The sequence below is a fragment of the Diceros bicornis genome, chromosome 1 (genome assembly GCF_020826845.1).
Source record: "Diceros bicornis minor isolate mBicDic1 chromosome 1, mDicBic1.mat.cur, whole genome shotgun sequence".
Lineage (NCBI taxonomy): Eukaryota > Metazoa > Chordata > Mammalia > Perissodactyla > Rhinocerotidae > Diceros > Diceros bicornis.
The window spans coordinates 51,627,954-51,645,406 of record NC_080740.1 but is presented as its reverse complement, the minus strand read 5'-3'; the positions used below and the strand labels follow the sequence as shown (position 1 = coordinate 51,645,406).

The 17,453-nt window shown below is 47.2% G+C and overlaps 1 protein-coding gene across 2 annotated transcripts in view; it reads right to left on the bottom strand.

The window, feature by feature from the left end:
- Positions 1 to 17,453, bottom strand: part of SLC22A4 (solute carrier family 22 member 4) — a 58,777-nt gene that overhangs the window by 36,494 nt on the left and 4,830 nt on the right. The window contains exons 2-3 of one of the 2 annotated variants that reach the window (XM_058540184.1): positions 6,727 to 6,830; positions 5,253 to 5,407 (exon numbers count right to left, since the gene is read on the bottom strand). In XM_058540184.1, the coding sequence (XP_058396167.1) occupies positions 5,253 to 5,407; positions 6,727 to 6,830 (259 nt within the window). The remainder of the gene's footprint in view (positions 1 to 5,252; positions 5,408 to 6,726; positions 6,831 to 17,453) is intronic. The other variant, XM_058540194.1, reaches the window with a different exon arrangement.

Here is a 17,453-nt window from a genome sequence, read left to right as displayed (position 1 = left end):
TAGATGAGGCCACACCTCCCTCTTAGAAGTGAGGATTTGCATTTTCCCTGCCTGGGCTGGTCTTTGAACCAAGTGGAGGGCAACCAGTCCCCTCTGAGGAACATTAGGAGAGGAGTCCTGATTCCTGTAGACCTTTCATGGTCTGGAGCTGCCATAAACTTTCCATGTGCTCAGCTGGCAGTGAGACAGGTGACAGTGGTGACTTCTGGCTCTGCTGACTGGGGACCCCTGTGCTGCCCTCCTCTACCCCCTAGGTTTTGGCTCCTAGGGCAAACCGCAGTTGGTATTGGTCTGGTTGGGCTTCTGAGTGTCTTTTGGGAGTGAAACTCTGACATCTAAGCCAAACGGATATATCCTGGCCAGGCATGTGTTCCCACTGCCTGTCATTACCACCTGAATCTGAGCACTCTCTCCAAGAGGGAGTGACGCAGAGAGAGCCAGGCTCACTTCCACATCCATCAGGGCCCTTCTATGGTAGTCAGCCCAGGAACCACTGGATCTATTCCACATGGAGGCAGGACCTGCCCCTCATGAATGACCAACAGAAGACTGCAGCAGACCCCAGCTCAAGAAACAAGACTGTGGGAGGCCGGCCTGGTGGCATAGCGATTAAGTGCGCATGCTCTGCTTTGGCAGCCCGTGGTTCACGGGTTCGGATCCCGGGCACACACCAACGCACCGCTTGTCAAGCCATGCTGTGGCGGCGTCCCATATAAAGTAGAGGAAGATGGGCACGGATGTTAGCCCAGGGCCAGTCTTCCTCAGGAAAAAGAGGAGGATTGGCAATGGATGTTAGCTCAGGGCTGATCTTCCTCACAAAAAAAAAACCCAAGACTGTGGTACAGTTGGCAGGATATACGGTAGGACCCAGGGGACCCTGGGCTGGGAGTGCCCTCCGTCAGGCATGTGCAGAAAGCCTGGGCTCTTTGATGCTAATTTGCTATTACAGTGACTTTGATAAGTCCTATTTCATGGACTTATTATTATGAGGACTGAGATAACGTATATAAAGTGCCTAGGAGAGTGTCTGGCATGTAGTAGGTGCTCAGGAATAGTTAATTCCTTTATCCTGGTCACACAGTTGAAATGTGCTAGATGTCGAGCGAATGATGGAAAATACAGTGCCTTTGACCAAGAAACCCAAAGAAAGACAGCAGAACCTCTCTTTGCTCCCTGGAAAATACTCAGAATTCTCTTCAAATTAACAGATGTTCCCCTGCACAGGGCTTCTTCTCTCCCCTCTATAAACCTTCACAGATCATTCTAGTCAAAAGTAACCTTTCCTATCTCTGCATATACCCAGAAAAGTTATCTGCCCCCTCCCCCCTCCCACTTTACCTGTGACCCATGTCTCCAGTAACAACCCCTTGGCTGCCTCTCCCAGCCAGATGTGAGCTCCCTGAGAACAGACAGGAGCGAGACCTTGCTCCTCCCTGGGTCCCCTCAGTTCTTCCCTCACGTGGTGCAGCGCAGACAAGCGGTGCCAGCAAATTTCTGCATCTTTTTTTATGCATTTATACCCTATCTCATCCCTTAAAGATTTTGAGGCAGCTTTATAATTTGAATACAGTAAAATAATGGTAACATTAAAGTAAAATACAAAGAAAAGTAAAAAGTTAGGCCTTGGAGAAAAGAACAAAAATATGCAGCTGATCACTTTGGAAAACAGTCTGGCAGTTCCTCAAACGGCTAGACGTAGAATTACCACGTGACTCAGCAATTCCACTCCTAGGTACATACCCAAGAGAACTGAAAACTATATCCATAAAAAACTTGTACTCAAATGTTCATAGCATCATTATTCATAATAGTCATAAAGTGGAAACAACCCAGATGTCTGTTGACTGATGAATGGATGAACAAGATGTGGTATACCCATACAACGGAATACTGATTCATGCCGCAACATGGATCAACCTTGAAAACAGTAAGTGAAGGAAGCCAGTCACAAAGGCCACATACTGTATGATCCCATTCATCTGAAATGTTCAGAATAGACTAATCCATACAGACAAAGTAGATTAGCTGCCAGGGTCTGGGGAAAGAGGGGAGTGGGGAGGGGATGCTCATGAGTACAGGGTTTCTTTTGGGGGTGATGAATATGTTCTGGAGTTAGAGTTGATGGCTGTACAACTTTGTGACTATACTAATAACCACTAAAGTATACATTTTTAAAAAGTGAGTATTATGGCATGAAAATTATATCTCAATTAAAAAATATGTGGCCGATAAAGGCTATATAATTGATAGTTAAATTTCAATTTTGCCTGAGCTTCCTGGTAGCCAAAGTTATAAATGAAGATGCCATCCATTAAGGAAGAACACATCTAGACAAGAGAGAAAGCAGAGCTTTAAACAGTCCAATATGTTGAAACAAATATTGCATAAGAGGTTGATGTTAGGAGTACTGGAAAAGTACTAAATTAATGGATCAGTCAAGACAGGAGGCAGTTAACTGTGCAAAATAAATTCAAGCAGCTTGTTAAGAGTTATAAAGGAGGATGCCGCTGGCATTTTACCCAGAAGGCTGTGGACAGGCTGAAGGCGTTATTTCTGGGAAACAGTGAGGAGGAGCTGGAGTGCGGGTAGGGTCAGTGTCCTTGGGCTTGAGTGGTCCTTTCCTCCTAAACCAGCATCGTCTGGCAGCGCCTTCATTTTCAGGTGTATCCACTTTATGTTTCTTCCTTCCTTCCCTTTTCTTGTCTCCTATGACTCTGGCAGGCTTTATAATTTTTAAAAAGCAGAGCAAGGAGAGGATCCATTTCTGCACTGCTTTGAGAGTGGGAGTAATTCAGCTTCCTGAATTAATGTGAAGACTTTTAAAACTGGAGACTATCATTGCTGAGTCTTGCCAACCCTTCTCTAGAGCCAGAGGGCAAAAGTGAAGGCCCAGACAGAACTTCTCAGCCCAGATCGAACTTCTCAGCCCAGATCCCAAGCTAAGTTTCTTTTAGTCACTATTTTAGCCCTGAAACACCAGAGAGCGCTGCTGTGCTGCGAGGGAAGCCAGCCGCTGCCACGCCCTTGCACTGTCCCTCTCACCCCCACCCCAGGCGCCAACGAGGGATTCTGGCTGCTCAGGGGGCAGGTTGGTGTTCAATGACACTCTTAAACGTTCAGACCTGAGAGCCCAACACAAAGAGTCTCATATCAGAACACAAAAGTCAGCAATTTCCCACAGAGCACAGTGGAGCAAACTACAGCCAGGGAGGTTCCCAGAGCATCCGACAACAGCACTGGACCCAGGCTGGCTGATGGGGAGCCCGCTGCACCCAATGTCCTGCTCACTGATGGCCGGCTTGATGCATCTAAGCTCTGACTGATCTTACATGATCTTACTTTCCCCCAGGCCCTCTCACTCTTCTCAGCATGGAGAGTAAGGAGGTGAGTAAGTTGTATTGTTAGGGCCAGCCGAGTGGGCCTTTCCTGCAGGAGGCCTGGGGTGGGTTCTCCTGGCCTCATCCACTCACACAGGGAGCCTCCACTGCCACTGGAAAGGCAGGTCTCCATCCTGGCCATTCAGCAGAACCTGGGGGATTCTACGCCTGGCACAGACCCCACCTGGCTCCCAATCCCAATGATAGGGCTTCTCTGGCTTCATCGTGACTCCCTGCCCTTCCATTTCAGATGGTCTTTTAGGTTCATAAAGGGGTCTGCTGGCCTTGGGCAGAGTCCTCTGTTTTGAGGAGGCCTCTTTAGCCTCTGGTACGGTGTCTGGCCCAAGCAGAGTCGCACGTTGGGCTTTTCAGGTATAGGGAGGGTCACCACAAGGAAGATGGATTCCAGGGGATTTAGAACATGACAACGATAGGCTTTGTTATGCCCAAGAGCCTTGTGTCCTTGGGGGCATTGGGCATTAGGAGATTGAAATTTTGTCCTAAATTCCTCTAATCTACAGTTTCCAGCACCACTAGCCTGAAGCTCTCTGTATCTTCTACGCAAATGACCTTTAAGAAAATTTTGCTCCCCTCCTTCCCTATGCGGGGAGGAGAGAGGCCCCCCTCCTGCTGGGAACTGCTGAGGAGGGTGCTCTCTGCTGGGACCATGTGGCTTCAGCATGCTCTCCCCTCCTCCTCTCTGTAGACACAGAGGCTGGGCCTGTGGCAAGGGCTCTTCACAAATGATTAAAGGAGTGGAATTTGAACAATTTCATCTTGGCAACTTGACAGAGGGTGTACACATCCTCAACCCAGAGAACACAGCATCTCCAAAGCCAATGAGTCATCTAGACTCTTAAAAGTGATCAGAATTATCTTATCAGATTCAGACTTTTGAGACAAGAAGAATCATTAGACCTAACATTAAAGGGGCACTATTAATAATTACACTGTGACAATAGGGATAAACCGGGACAGCCAACAAGGATATATTATCACATTAGCGATTATGGGCATTGGTAGCTATTGTTCCAGAGGTGTCCCTCATCTCCCCTTCTCCCACATGCTCAGAGAGAGCAGGCAGGCTCAGAGAGCAGTTGGGGACTCTCACCCCTGTGGAAGACCCTGATCAACCTGCCTGGAGCTCACCTCACTTCCTCCCAGGAAAAGCCAGTGAGGACCCTGGGGCCTCCTCATGACCTTTAGCTTGTGAGTCCCCCTCATGAAGTCTGATAGTCCAGAAGCAAGGCTGCTGTTAGGAGACAGGACTACTGCACACTGCTGATATGCTCTGGGGGTGGACTCTGACTCAGGGTGAGACCAGATCTGCCCAACGATTGTGGGCTGGCACTGAACTCCAGTCTGGCCCGTGCCTCCTCCACCTGTATACCGGCCACACCAACTACCCTAAGTCCCTCCATGGGCCATGCATAGCTTCCAGGAACACCCTTTTGCCCTGGCCAAGGCAGAAGTCTCGAGCTTTCACAGCTCAGATCAAAGACATCCCTAGGCTGTCCCTCCCCCCAAGACCTTCCCCTGTGCCTCTCCCAAGCCCTGTGCTCCTGAAATGTGTCTCAGTAATTGTGTGGCTAGTTCCCATCAGCTCCAGCTCGTATTCACCACCACATTTCAGGGCCCAGCACAGAGATAGCTCTAGGTGAGTGCCTGCCTTGCCCGTGACAAGATCAAACAACCTGTGGCTACAGCCCCCTCCCCAACACACATATATATGAGGCTGATCACGTTTTGGAAGCACAGACCATGGGTTGAGGTGCTTCCTTCTGTGCTAAGTAAGAGCACTCCCTGTGCCCCCCTCTTCCTTGGCCTCTCACAGGGTTGGAAGGAGAAGCCCTGGGGGTCAGAAGCCATTCCTACCTAGTATGAAGGCCACCACATAGTTGGAGATCTGGCCCATGCCAACGATGACGAATAACACAGTGAACATTTCCCAGTTGATGGAGAAAATCTGCAGGAAGCTGAAGCCAGTCTGCACAGCCATGGTTGCGAAAAGGGTGGTCTTCCTTCCAAACCTGTAGAGTACAGCACAGCACAAAACACGGCCTGTGCAGGTTGCAACAGCCCTGTAACCCAGGGCGTGCGGCAAGTCCTGAGGTCAGGCGTCACTGCAGATTTTGTGTTTTTCAGGGCTGTGACAGACTTTTCTTCCTGTCACATCCTCCCAGGTTCCCCTTTGGTGAGACCTCAGGCATCCATCTGCCCTGCAGAGACCTTTAGAGACTCTAAGCCTCCTTCGGAGGCATTGCATCTCAAAAGCACAGATCAGCTCATGCAAGGACCATGTGGAAATCTGCTCTTTAGAATGAGCCAAAATTAGAAGCTGCCACCACATTTCTGGAAAGTGGGTACAGTACAGATTACAGATACATCTAATATCAGCAACATGGGAATTCTGTAAATCCAGAACCGAGAATCCCTCTATGGCACTGGTCTTCAACCTTGGCTGCACTTGGAATCACCTGGAGAGCTTCAAAAAATATTGGTGTCAACACCCTGCCTCCCGAGATTCTTAATGTCTGGGATGCAGTTTGGGTATTGGAATTTAAAAAAATTTCCCAGGTGTCTAATGCACAGCCAAAATTGCGAACCACTGCTCTATGGAAGTGTAGCTTCCAGCAATGCCCATTAGCAACACTGTAGTTGGCTTAAGTCTTAATTTCACATTCTGATAGTGTCCAATGGGTAAAATGGAGCACAAGTGCAAGCAGAACAGTCTCCTACTCCACTTTGGAAACTCAGGTCTCAGGCTGTTGGGTTTGGGGTCCCATTGGGCTTTGTACCTGGGGAAGTATAGCCTCTCCTCTGGGAAGCCTTCCCCAACACTGCCATTGAGCACTCCCACCTTCCTGTTCGGGTCCCCACAGAACATTCAGGGGTCAGTGGGGCAACTCTTCCAGAGCTGTGATGCTGTCTCCTCCAGACTGTGAATTCCAAGAGGCCCAAAACCAGGCTAGATCAGCTCTGTGGCCCCAGTGCCCGGCCAGGGGCCCGACCCACTGCAGAGGTGGGTGCACAGTTAGCAACTGGGTGCTCATTCTTTGGCCCTGACTCTGACTGATGGCTGTTTGTGGACAGAGTAAGTGGTAACCGCAGTAGTGTCTTTTTTTGAGAGGTCTGATGATATAAGGACTCCACTTTCCAGTGGGTCCCAGCAAGGGGCTGAGGGCAGGGAGAAGAGGTAACACCACGGCTCTTCTCTATCACTGACTCGGTGGCCTGAGGGCCTCCCTTTCTCTGGATGGAAATACCCTGAGTTCAGTCCAACCCCAAGACAGACAAATGAATTGACAAGGTGCCCTATCCCCCCTATCCTCCCTCCCAGCATCCTTACCTGTCTGATAGCTGTCCACACAGGAAGGAGCCGAGAAGCACGCCTACGAAGAACAGGGAGGTGGTAAGGGGCGTCTTCCAGTCATTGTCACACACCAGACTCCACTGCCACGGAAGACAACATGAAGTGTGAGTCCAACCCTCCAGCAGGCCCAGCCCCAGCCCAGCTCAAAGAGAATATCAGCATGGCAGCCAGGCAGGCTCTCCTACTCTGTGCCAGGCTGTGACCTTTGTGCAAAGGGCATAGGTCTCACAGCCCTGAGGTTGACTCCTGACTCTATCATTTACTGGGGCAAGTCACTGTCCTCCCTGAGACTCACCTTCCTCTTCTGAAAGGGAGGGTGATGCTTACATCACATAGCAAGAATGGGGCAAAGCGGTATGAGGCAAAGGGGCATTTCTGCTTCAGAAGGCGTCCCACCATGGAGAGAAGGTGTTTGAAAGGTGTTTGCCCTGCAGGGCAGGACAGGGGGCATGGTCACTTGATCCAGGCATAAAGTTTCCTCTACTTTGTTGAAAAGTACAAGTGGTCCCAGGGGGTCTGTGATTATATTTTCTAAGTAGACTCCCAAAGAACCCTGTGCTCCTTTGTCCATTCATTGTATAGGTCATGCTTGGGGCCTAATCCAGGGCCCCGCTGTGCGGGGGTGGGGGTGGGGGTTAGCCACCCCTCTCCAGTGCTGTTTATCTTCCCTGTACACTCCTCCACCCAGCCTTCTCAGAAGTGTGGTCCCTCCCATTACCCAGGGCCTGTGGGCTGTTGTGGGCCTAACAAGTTCCTGCTGGTAAATCCATAAAATGAGTTTCATTTTCAGTTCCCAGCTCTTGACTTAGTCAATTCAGCAAAATCTCAAGGGAGGTTGTAAAAATTTCAAAGTGTGTTCAATGAATTTTCATTTATTTAAGAAATAAGCAGGTGCTAATAAGTATTTCAGGGCCGTGGGTCAGGGGTTGCTGTGTGTGAGAAGATGATTCAGTCTAGAAGACAGACCCCCCCCCCCCCCGTCTCCCACCCAGTGCCAGCTCCACTGGTGGTGCTGCTGCTTACATGACTTTCACAAAGCAATGCAGCTCTTAATCCTCACAATTACCCTGAAATAGATTTAACAATGAATTCACATATTTATATCACACCTCAATCTGCAGCAGAGAGGTGTTTATAAGGACACACATGAGAGAAAAGTGTAAAACAAAGAGCTAAGGGAATCGGGGCCAATAGAAAGCACAGGGGAGGAGAACTGTTGCAAAATAACCAAGCCAGGGGTAAGCTGGGGCCTGCTTGCCAGAGAGGGCTTGAAATCTGGCTTTGAGCATCCCAGCAGTTCAGCTCTTAGGATCACAGTATGCAAAGTGATAACTCATTCTGCGGAAGCACAGTGCTTCTGAGTACTGAGATCTGAGAGAAGTCTCTTCTGTATACTTCCTTCCACAAAGAGGTCACTCCGTGATGTCAAGGATGATGTTCTTGAGAACACCCCTGTCCTAGAGACAAAAGCAAGGTTTACGAGGCTGCCTCTCACCACGCCCACAAGGCTGGCCACAGGCGGGACATCCAAGCACGGCTCTGTCAAAGAAAAACAACGCGAGCTGGGAACTCGGCTCTCTACCCCTTAAGCACAATCCAAGGATAAATATGAGCCCATATCCAGAGGAGGTTGCTTCACCTGGGGGTCCCTGAACGGGCTTCAGGGGAAAGCACACAAACCCTCCAAACCTTTATGGCCAGATCCATGTGCCCCGCCAGCCCATGAGTTGGAAGGGGTAGACAGGACATGCACCTGAATTAATGGCTACCCACTTCCAAAAATCACTAGCTAAAGTGTCAGAAGAGAGCTTGGGATCTGCCCCAACACACAAAGAGATTAGTGATTGAGGTCCCAAAGCCTCATGACGTGCAGTGTGACCCATTTTGCAGAAGAGTAAACTGAGGCTCTGAGACGAGTTTGTCTGAAGTCATAGCAAGTAAATGGACATGCTAGATACCATCTCAGGCCTCAGAACTCAACCATGTCCAGCTTTGGACATGAACTCCAAAGGCCAGGCAAAAGGAGCTTATTAAATATCATCCCCTACACTTCTTAAGGAATGTGACACCAGGACTAGGGAGAGAAGGCCTCCACCACAGCCTTTAGCTTTGGACAAAGCCAAGAAAATCTCAAGCTTGGTAGGGGTATTAACGTGTCCAGTATCAACCATCACCATTCCATCTGCAGCGGAGCAGAAAAGCTCTTCCAAAGATAATTTGCTCTCCTTTGTGGTTTTTAAAATATTTTTCTTTCAGGACTTTGCCTTAGGGGAGGATAGATAGGACTTAGAGACAGAAAGGAAAGAGGAAGGCTGTCAGATGTGGAGCCAGGCATTTCATGAGTGAAGATAGTGGGCAGGATTGGCTATCTAATTTGCAAGCCCAGTGTAAACTAAAAACGCAGGACCCCTTGTTCAAAAATTATTCAAGAATTTCAAGATGTCAACACCGGAGCATTAAAACCAAGCGTGGGCCCTGTGTGATTGCACAGGTTGTATGCCCATGAAGCTGGTCCTGGTAGTGGGTCAAGCCTGGTCTCTTTGGGGAATGAAGCAGGAAAAGGAGTCCTGAATTGGGGTGCTGGGAAGAGTGAGGTGAGGGCCAGCTCCTCATCACTCTCCTACTGGAGGTCGTCCAGCCATGGCTCTAGGTCCCCCTTCCCTCCCTGAAGAGAGGCCAAGAAGCCCTGTCAGCATCATGCAACACAGGAGGAGGCCATGTGCACACAGTGGCCATGCAGGCTGCCATCTGCCTTGGGAGATCCTGCTCACATCCAGCAGGGGAAGGCAGCTGGATCTCACGGCTACCTGTGGTTGGCTCCAGGGCTAGGCCCTCTCTTGGGAAGTTACTGTGCCCAAAGAGTCTTCTTGGAAAGCTGCAGGGGCCTGGTAATGGGACAATAGGATCGGCAGACAATGTTCCAGCTGGGGCTCATGGGGTTGGAGTATAGTAAATCAGTAGCCAGCCTGAAGGGAGGCCTTTTTCTCCACAGGGCTATTCTTGGGGAGGCTGGGTCCTGCCTCCCTCCAGCCCCTTCGGGTTTGAGGAGTAAGTCTTAGAGCCCCACTCGGGAGCCCATCCTCAGCGTCTTAGACCAATGTTCCCTGACAGAGCAGAGTGAGCTCCATGTAGCTGGACCATCTAGCCTTCAGCTTTAAGAAAAAGCTTAAAGCCAGAAAAGCTTTTCTCTGCTTTAAGAAACAAAAACCCAGGTCACAAGGTAAAAGGGGATGGGAGGTCACTCTCGGCATACAAGGATGTGCCTCTCATCCCTCCCAACAGTAATAACAATAGGAGTGACAACTACAGTGTACTGGGTGCTGAGTGTGTACTGGGTGCTGAGCGTGTGCCTTGTAATATCTCCTGGGATCTCAAAGTCGCCATATGAAATGGGTAGTCTCTTTATCCCTATTTTACAAATCAGGAAATGAAGGCACAGAGCAATGAAGTGACCAGTCCAAATTCTAGTGGATTGATAAAAGGAATTGCTTAATCATTTATTCAGCCATCATTGAGCACCTGCTCTGGGCCAGACTCTGTGTGGGGCCACCTGGCACCTGCTCTGGGCCAGACTCAGATGTGGTCGCTGCCTCCACAAAGCCCGAGGTCAAGCACACTTTACGGGACAGGTCACGTGTGCACATGTGCATGCATGAGCCCAGCAGTCCTGGGCAGGGTGGGCTCTGTTCTGGGCCACTGTGCTCTTGCTCTCTGGCTAGAGAGGAAAAGAGGCCCCTTCTCATCCTCCTCCAGATGGACAGAGTTCTAAAATCTGAATTCATTCGTACAATCATTTTAGATAACTAATGCTTGCACAAGGCTAGGCACGTGGTGGATGTCTACAAATTGTTGATGATTGAACATTCAACAACTAGGAGTAATGGAAAATGAGTTTGGAAACTGTGTGGTATTACACACTGTCCTTTGAGATTCACCCTCAACCTTGAACTCTCCAAGTAGCCAAAGTCTAGCAGTTTTAGCCTTTCCCAAAGCCATAAAGGACCATAAATATAAGTGTACCCCTCTGACCTGCACAGAACTGAGAACTCCAGAAAGTGGCCCGATGTTGAGCAAAGAGCACAGGCTCTCTTGGGTTCTGCCATTTCTGGCTGTGTGACTTTGGGCCACTCATTCACCTCCATCAGCCTGCTTTTCATCTTCAAAGAGGTAACAATAATACTTCCTTCTGGGGTTGAGAGCCTTGGACGGGAAGTGTAAGTAGAGTGTCTGACACAGTGTCTGACAATCACAGGCCTCATTAAATGCGAGTTCCCTTTCTACTGACCTCATGCCTTCGTCCTAAGCAAAACAGTGACTTAGAACAAACAGCACGAATGAATAAGCAAAGCCGGTTACACTTAAACCTGACTAGACAAAAGAGATGCTTAGAAATAAAAACTTTCTATTCAATGATTAAAAACTAGAAAAGCTTTTACCACAAGGTATAAAACCCCTTTATAAATGGACTTCAATCTCAGAGATGACTGTGAATGAAAAATTAGCAATAATCCACTTAAGAATAAAAATGGATTTCTATTGTGTCCTCTTATAGTTATTTTTCATTCTGGCGAGAAAAATAGGAAGTAGTAGTCCATTAATAATAGAATATTCATCCACCCCAATTTCTTCTTTATAATTTAGTTATGACTTACAGCTGGAAATTCCTGACAAATGGGGGGGGACTGGATATTTAATTCTTTTTGTTTATAACAGCCTTATTGAGATATAATTTACATGCCATAAAATACACTCTTTTAATGTGTACAATTCAGTGGTTTTTAGTATATTCACAGCATTGTGCAATCATCAACACTACCTAATTTTAGAACATTTTCATCACCCCTGAAAGAAACCCCATACCCATTAGTAGTCACTTACCATTCTCTTCTCACAGCACCTCTCAACCACTAATATACTTTCTGTCTCTATGTATTTGCCTATTCTGGACATTTAATATAAGTGGAATTATACAATGTGTAGTCTTTTGTGACCAGCTTTTTTTACTTAGCATAATGTCTTCAAGGTTCATCCATGTTGTTGTAGCAAGTATCGATACTTCATTCCTTTTTATGGTTGAATAATATACCATTATAGGGGTATACCACATTTTACTTAGCATTCATCAGTTGACAGACATATGGGTTGTTTCCACTTTTTGGCTATTATGAATAAGGCTGCTACGAAATTTTGTGTACAAGATTTTGCCTGCACATATGTTTTCATTTCTCTTGGGTATACATGTAGGAGTGGAATTACTGAGGCATATGGTAAATCTATGCTTAATCTTTTGAGGAACTCCCAAACTGTTTTCTAAAGTGGCTGCACCATTTTACAATCTTAACAGCAATGAACAAGGGTTTCAATTTCTCCATATTCCTACCAACACTTGTTATTGTATGTCTTTTTAATTTTAACCATCCAAGTGGGTGTTAAGAAGTATCTCATTGTGGTTTTGATTTGCATTTCCCTAATGACTAATAATATTGAACATCTTTTGGGTTGAATCTGTAGATCAATTTGGGAAATGCTGCCATCTTAACTATATTAAGTCTTCTGTTTCATGAACAGTACAGGAGATATCTTTCCCTTTATTTAGGTCTTCTTTAATTTCTTTCAGTGATGTTTTGTAGTTTTCAGAGCATAATTTGTATATTTAAAAAAGTTTATTCCTGAAGAGCTTCCTTTAGTATTTCCTGTAAGGCAGCACTGCTAGCAAAAAATTCTCTCAGTTTTTTTTGTATCTGGGAATGTCTTTATTTCATTTTATTTTATTTTTGTGAGGAAGAATAGCCCTGAACTAACATCTGCTGCTAATTTTCCTCTTTTTTGCTGAGGAAGATTGGCCCTGGGCTAACATCCGTGCCCACCTTCCTCTACTTTACATGAGATGCCACCACACCACGGCTTGATAAGCAGTGCGTAGGTCCAAGCCCGGGATCCGAACCTGTGAACCCTGGGCCACCAAAGCAGAGCATGCAAACTTAACCACTACACTACCAGGCTGGCCCTTTATTTCATTTTTGAAAGATAGTTTTGCTAGATATAAGATTCTTGGTTGACATCTTTTTTCTTTTAGCACTTTGAATATCTTATCCCACTGCCTTCTGGCCTCCATTATTTCTGATGAGAAGTCAAATGTAAATCTTATTGAGGTTCCCGTGTATGTGACAAGTCATATTTTTCTTGCTGTTTCCAAAATTTTGCCTTTGTCTTTCAGCAGTTTACCATGACGTGTCTGTGTGTGGAACTCCTTTTGTTTCTTCTATTTGGAGCTCATTGAGCTTTTGAGCTGTGTAGATTAATGTTTTTCATCAAATTTGGAAAGTTTTCAGACATTATTTCTTTGATTATTTTTTCTGCTCCTTTCTCTCCCCTCCTTCTACTATTCCCATTATGCATATGTGGGTGTGCTTAACGGTGTTCCACATTTCTTTAAGGCCCTGTTCATTTTTCTTCATTCCTTTTTTCTCTCTGTTTTTTGGGTTGCATAATTTCTATTGCTCTATCTTCAAGTTTGCTCATTCTTTCTTCTGCCTGTTCAAATCTACTATTAAGGCTCTCTAGTGAATTTTCTATTTCAGTTACTATACATTACAACCCAAGAACTTCTATGTGATTCATCTTTATATAACTTTAACTTTTATCTCTTAATTGGTATTCTGTATTTGATGAGACATTGTCATCATACCTTCTTTTACTTTTTTAAGCATGGCTTCCTTTAGTTCTTCAAACATATTTACAATGGCTGCCTTGAAGTCTTTGTGAAATCTGACATCTGGGTCCTTTCAGGCAGTTTCTGTTGCTTGCTTTTTCCCCTGCATAAGAATCATATTTTCCTGTTTCTTTGCATGTCTTTTAATCTTTTGTTAAAAACTGGACATTTTAGGAAATATACTGTGCAAACTCTGAGCATTGCAACCCCCCACCTGAGGAGGCTTGTTTTTGTTTTTGTTTGGTTGTTTAGTGCCTTGGCTGGACTCTTAGTGAAGTCTATTTCCTCTGCTGTATGAAGCCTCTCATGTTGCTCTTCAGAGTGCACAGCCTTGGGCACACACACAGTCACCCCGTGATGACAACAGTTTTTGCAGGGGTCTCTTTGACTGTCTCTTTCCCTGATTCTTCTATTAAGCTGTCTGCCTTTGCCGATATCACACCCAGCTGTTAGGCTCCACTAATTGCTGGCTGATTGCTTTATTGTTTTCAACAATGCCCTGGGGCATAAATCATCCCACAGTCTAGTTCAATTAAATTCAAGCTGCTTTGCAGAAGTAGTTTTTGAGGCAAGCCGTTGAGGTTTGTTCTGACTCCAGGAGGGCTGCTCTGTACTGTCTCTTTTTCTGGTTCTCTCTGGTAAACTAGCTGCCCTGCAGGTTAGCTTGTTGTCTAACCTACAGGGAGCTTCCAGTCTCCTCTTAATTGTTTACCACCAAAATTTCCATTGTTTTCAAGAGCACTCTTAGGCTTCAACTTCTGCACACTCTATTTCAAATGAAGATATTTCCTGTGGGGATGGCTTCAGAGCTCTCTGTTATTATAGACTACTTCTCCCCCTGAGAAAAATCTCTGAGCCCCAGCTCCAGAGCTGGGGGCAGGGAAAGCAACCCTCAGAGTGACTTCCCTGCTTTATGAGTTGGATGCTAGATGGGAGTGGTAGCCTCTGTCTTCTTGGCTCACCTCTCCTGGCATGGAATCTCCACCCTACAAACAAGCTAGGACAAGGGCAACGAGGGCTCTAATATTCTCAGCGTGTGGAACCTGGGGTAGAGCTGCCACCATATGAGTAGGGGCTAAGTGGAGGATGGGATCCCCCAATCCCCTAGCTGAACTCACCAGGAATTAAGCCTCTGCAACTTGGAGCTCAGGGTATGGAACAGGGCTAAACCTTAGAATGTTCTCAGTATCTTTATTTCTTCATATTAGAGGCAAAGAAAAAGCAACCACAGGTGGAGAGGCCTCAGTGAAGAGTTCTGTGGTCATCAGAGGCTGAACCAAAGCAAAAGACTCAAGGAGTTTGAGTGGGATGGTGGGGATGGGAGGGGAGGGGCCTGAGGGAAGGAGAAGCGGCACTTAGGGACCTGGCTTTCCCCCTTGCATCCTGGCATTGGATCCACCACAGCTCTACCAGGCTCCACTCTAGGAACGTAAGCTAGATGCCAGCCACCTAGCACCAAGGAGACTCTCTGGAAGGTGCCACTGTGAACCTGCCCTCCAGTCCTGCAAACACAGAGCAGAAGCTGCCAGCCTTGGGTTGTCTGTGCCAATTGCTAGAGCATGTGAGTCAACCCGGCCTTTCCCCAGAGCCTTCATTCTCTCTGCACCATCTCTGCTCCAAATGGGAATCCTTGCCGTTCTTTTAAGCTCCAGATATATGCTTCAAACTACACCAAGGTTTCAGATAACAAGGCAGGCCTGCATTAGCCTTGAATATAAATCGAATTTCACAAGGGAGAAATTACAGTCCTTTCAGAGGCCTGAGGTACCTGCAGCTCCTCTGACCAGCCCTGCCACAGCCTTGTTTTTGTTAACATACCACCCTACCTTTTGGACTCTGTGTGAGGGTTCTGCTGCCTACTGGAGGGACGGACAAAGTCTGTATATCCAGCAACTTGGCAGGAGGTGTGGGTGAGGCAGCCGCTAAACAAAGGCACATTCTGAGATCCCGATGCTCATTGTCAGAGGAACACAGCTGAGAGGCAACAGGCAAACTGTCTGTGGTGAGGCAGCTGATAAACAAACAGGAAAGTATATTCAGGCCAAAGCTAGGGAAAGCCCCTGAGTCTCTTTTATTGGTTCTGTGGCAAGATCTTTCTGAAGCGTTGACTGGAAATAAAAGTCTCACTGGTGTTGGCTGGAGGCGGAGGTCCCCACACCTTATTCCCTTTGGAATCTGCCGGAGGGCAGGTCTGAGTATGAATTTGGTTAATATTCAGGCTGTCCTGATAGCCAAGCTGCCAGTCCTCACACTAGCCAGCAGTATCCCAGGGCAGCCTGCAGGCTTGATGGAAAGAAAACAGCCTAAACCTGCCTACTGCTGCAAGTCTTCACCTTTGCCAGAGCCCACCCAGGCCCCAGAGGAGGCACATCCCTATGAGCTGCTGCATGGAGTCCCATGTAGCAGCCGGCCAGATCCAGGCTCTGTCTCATCGTTCCCTCCTTTGCTGCTCCCAATGCCTCCCATAAGCACCCTGTGAGCAGAAGTTGAGGCCCCCATGTTCCTACCTCATATCTTTGGGCTGTGAGTAGAGAATCAGTGTGTCCTGCTGTCCATGTCTTGACCCCAAGTTCCAGGAAAGACAGCACAAGGCTAGTGCCTCCAGAGGTCCAGGACCTTTGCTGGAGGCTCTGTCATGCTTAAGGGCATAGCCACCAGCAACTCCACCCACAGGTTCCTAGAGGATGCAGCCAGCTGCAGGAGAGGATAGAAGTCTGTATGGTGGAAAAGCAGCCCTGCCTCAGGCCACTAGAGGCCTGCCACAGAAAGCTGGTCCTTACCAACAAGGCTCTCTCAGGGCCTCTGGAGCATGGGTCCTAGGAGAAGCAGTGTTCAGCTCAGAGGTGACTGCCTAGTTTTCCCAGCCCATGGACTAAAGGGGGTCAAGTCTACCTAATGATGTTCCATGGGAAAAGAGGACATGTTTGAGGCCAAGGCCAGCCCATGCTTAGACTCTGGCCAGGAGCCAGGTTCTCCCCTACTGCTTGCCCTGCTGATAAATCCAGGCCCCGTGGAGAGCAGGGCATTTGCTGCCCTTCTTGCTCCTGCAGTCTCAGGGCAGGAGGCCTCTGAGCTTGCTCATACATAGAGCCTTTGATCTGTGGGGGTCCATGGCTCTGAAGGGCTATATGGAGGGCCATGCCCATGGAGACTGGTCTCACTACTGCAGTAGGTCTCAGTGACAAGAACTCTATCATCAGACAGACTGTCTGGGATGCTTGGGGTCCCTTCCTTCCCCAACAGAAGCTTCAGTCCCAACCCACTGGGCCAGATCCCACCACTCCCTGCTCCTGTTCTTGTGCTGCCACCAATGGATAACTAGCTAAGAAGTGACTGGCAAGCCTGGCATCCCTAGGGGCAAACACAGGCTCCTCCAGCCCTGACTGTAGAGACAAATGAAGGACCTTACCCTGGATTTTTACATTCTTTGTCCTTAAAGTGAAAAACAACTTGGTTCAAACTGGAACAACTGGAGCAACAAAATAAATAAGGATAGTATTCGATTATAACTCAGGGAATAAAATAAATATGGATGAATCTATACTTATGTAAAGTAATAACTGCATACATAAATAAATGGGAGTGAAGGGGAAGCTCTTCTTTATAGAAGAATTCCAATTAATAAATTGAAAGGAATGTAGAAGGAATGTGGGAAATGCAAAGTCACCACTAGGCAAACACCACAGTGATGGCTGTTCCACTCAGGGTCTGGTGATGGATGCTAAAATCACGGGTAAAAATCAGAGGAAAAACGGGATATTTGTATAGTCTCAAAGTATCTTCCCCAAGATATTTATTAATTATGAAGGGAAAAGAATAGTAACTTTACAGTGGAGAAACCCAGCAGACATCAGCCTAACCAAGAGATCAAGGTTAACTTCACCATAATAAGCCATATTGACATCATGTACCACTGGTATGATGCCCTGAGGACACATCGCTTCTACAAGGATTCTTACTAATGAGTGCACAAACTCAATCTTAGCACAAG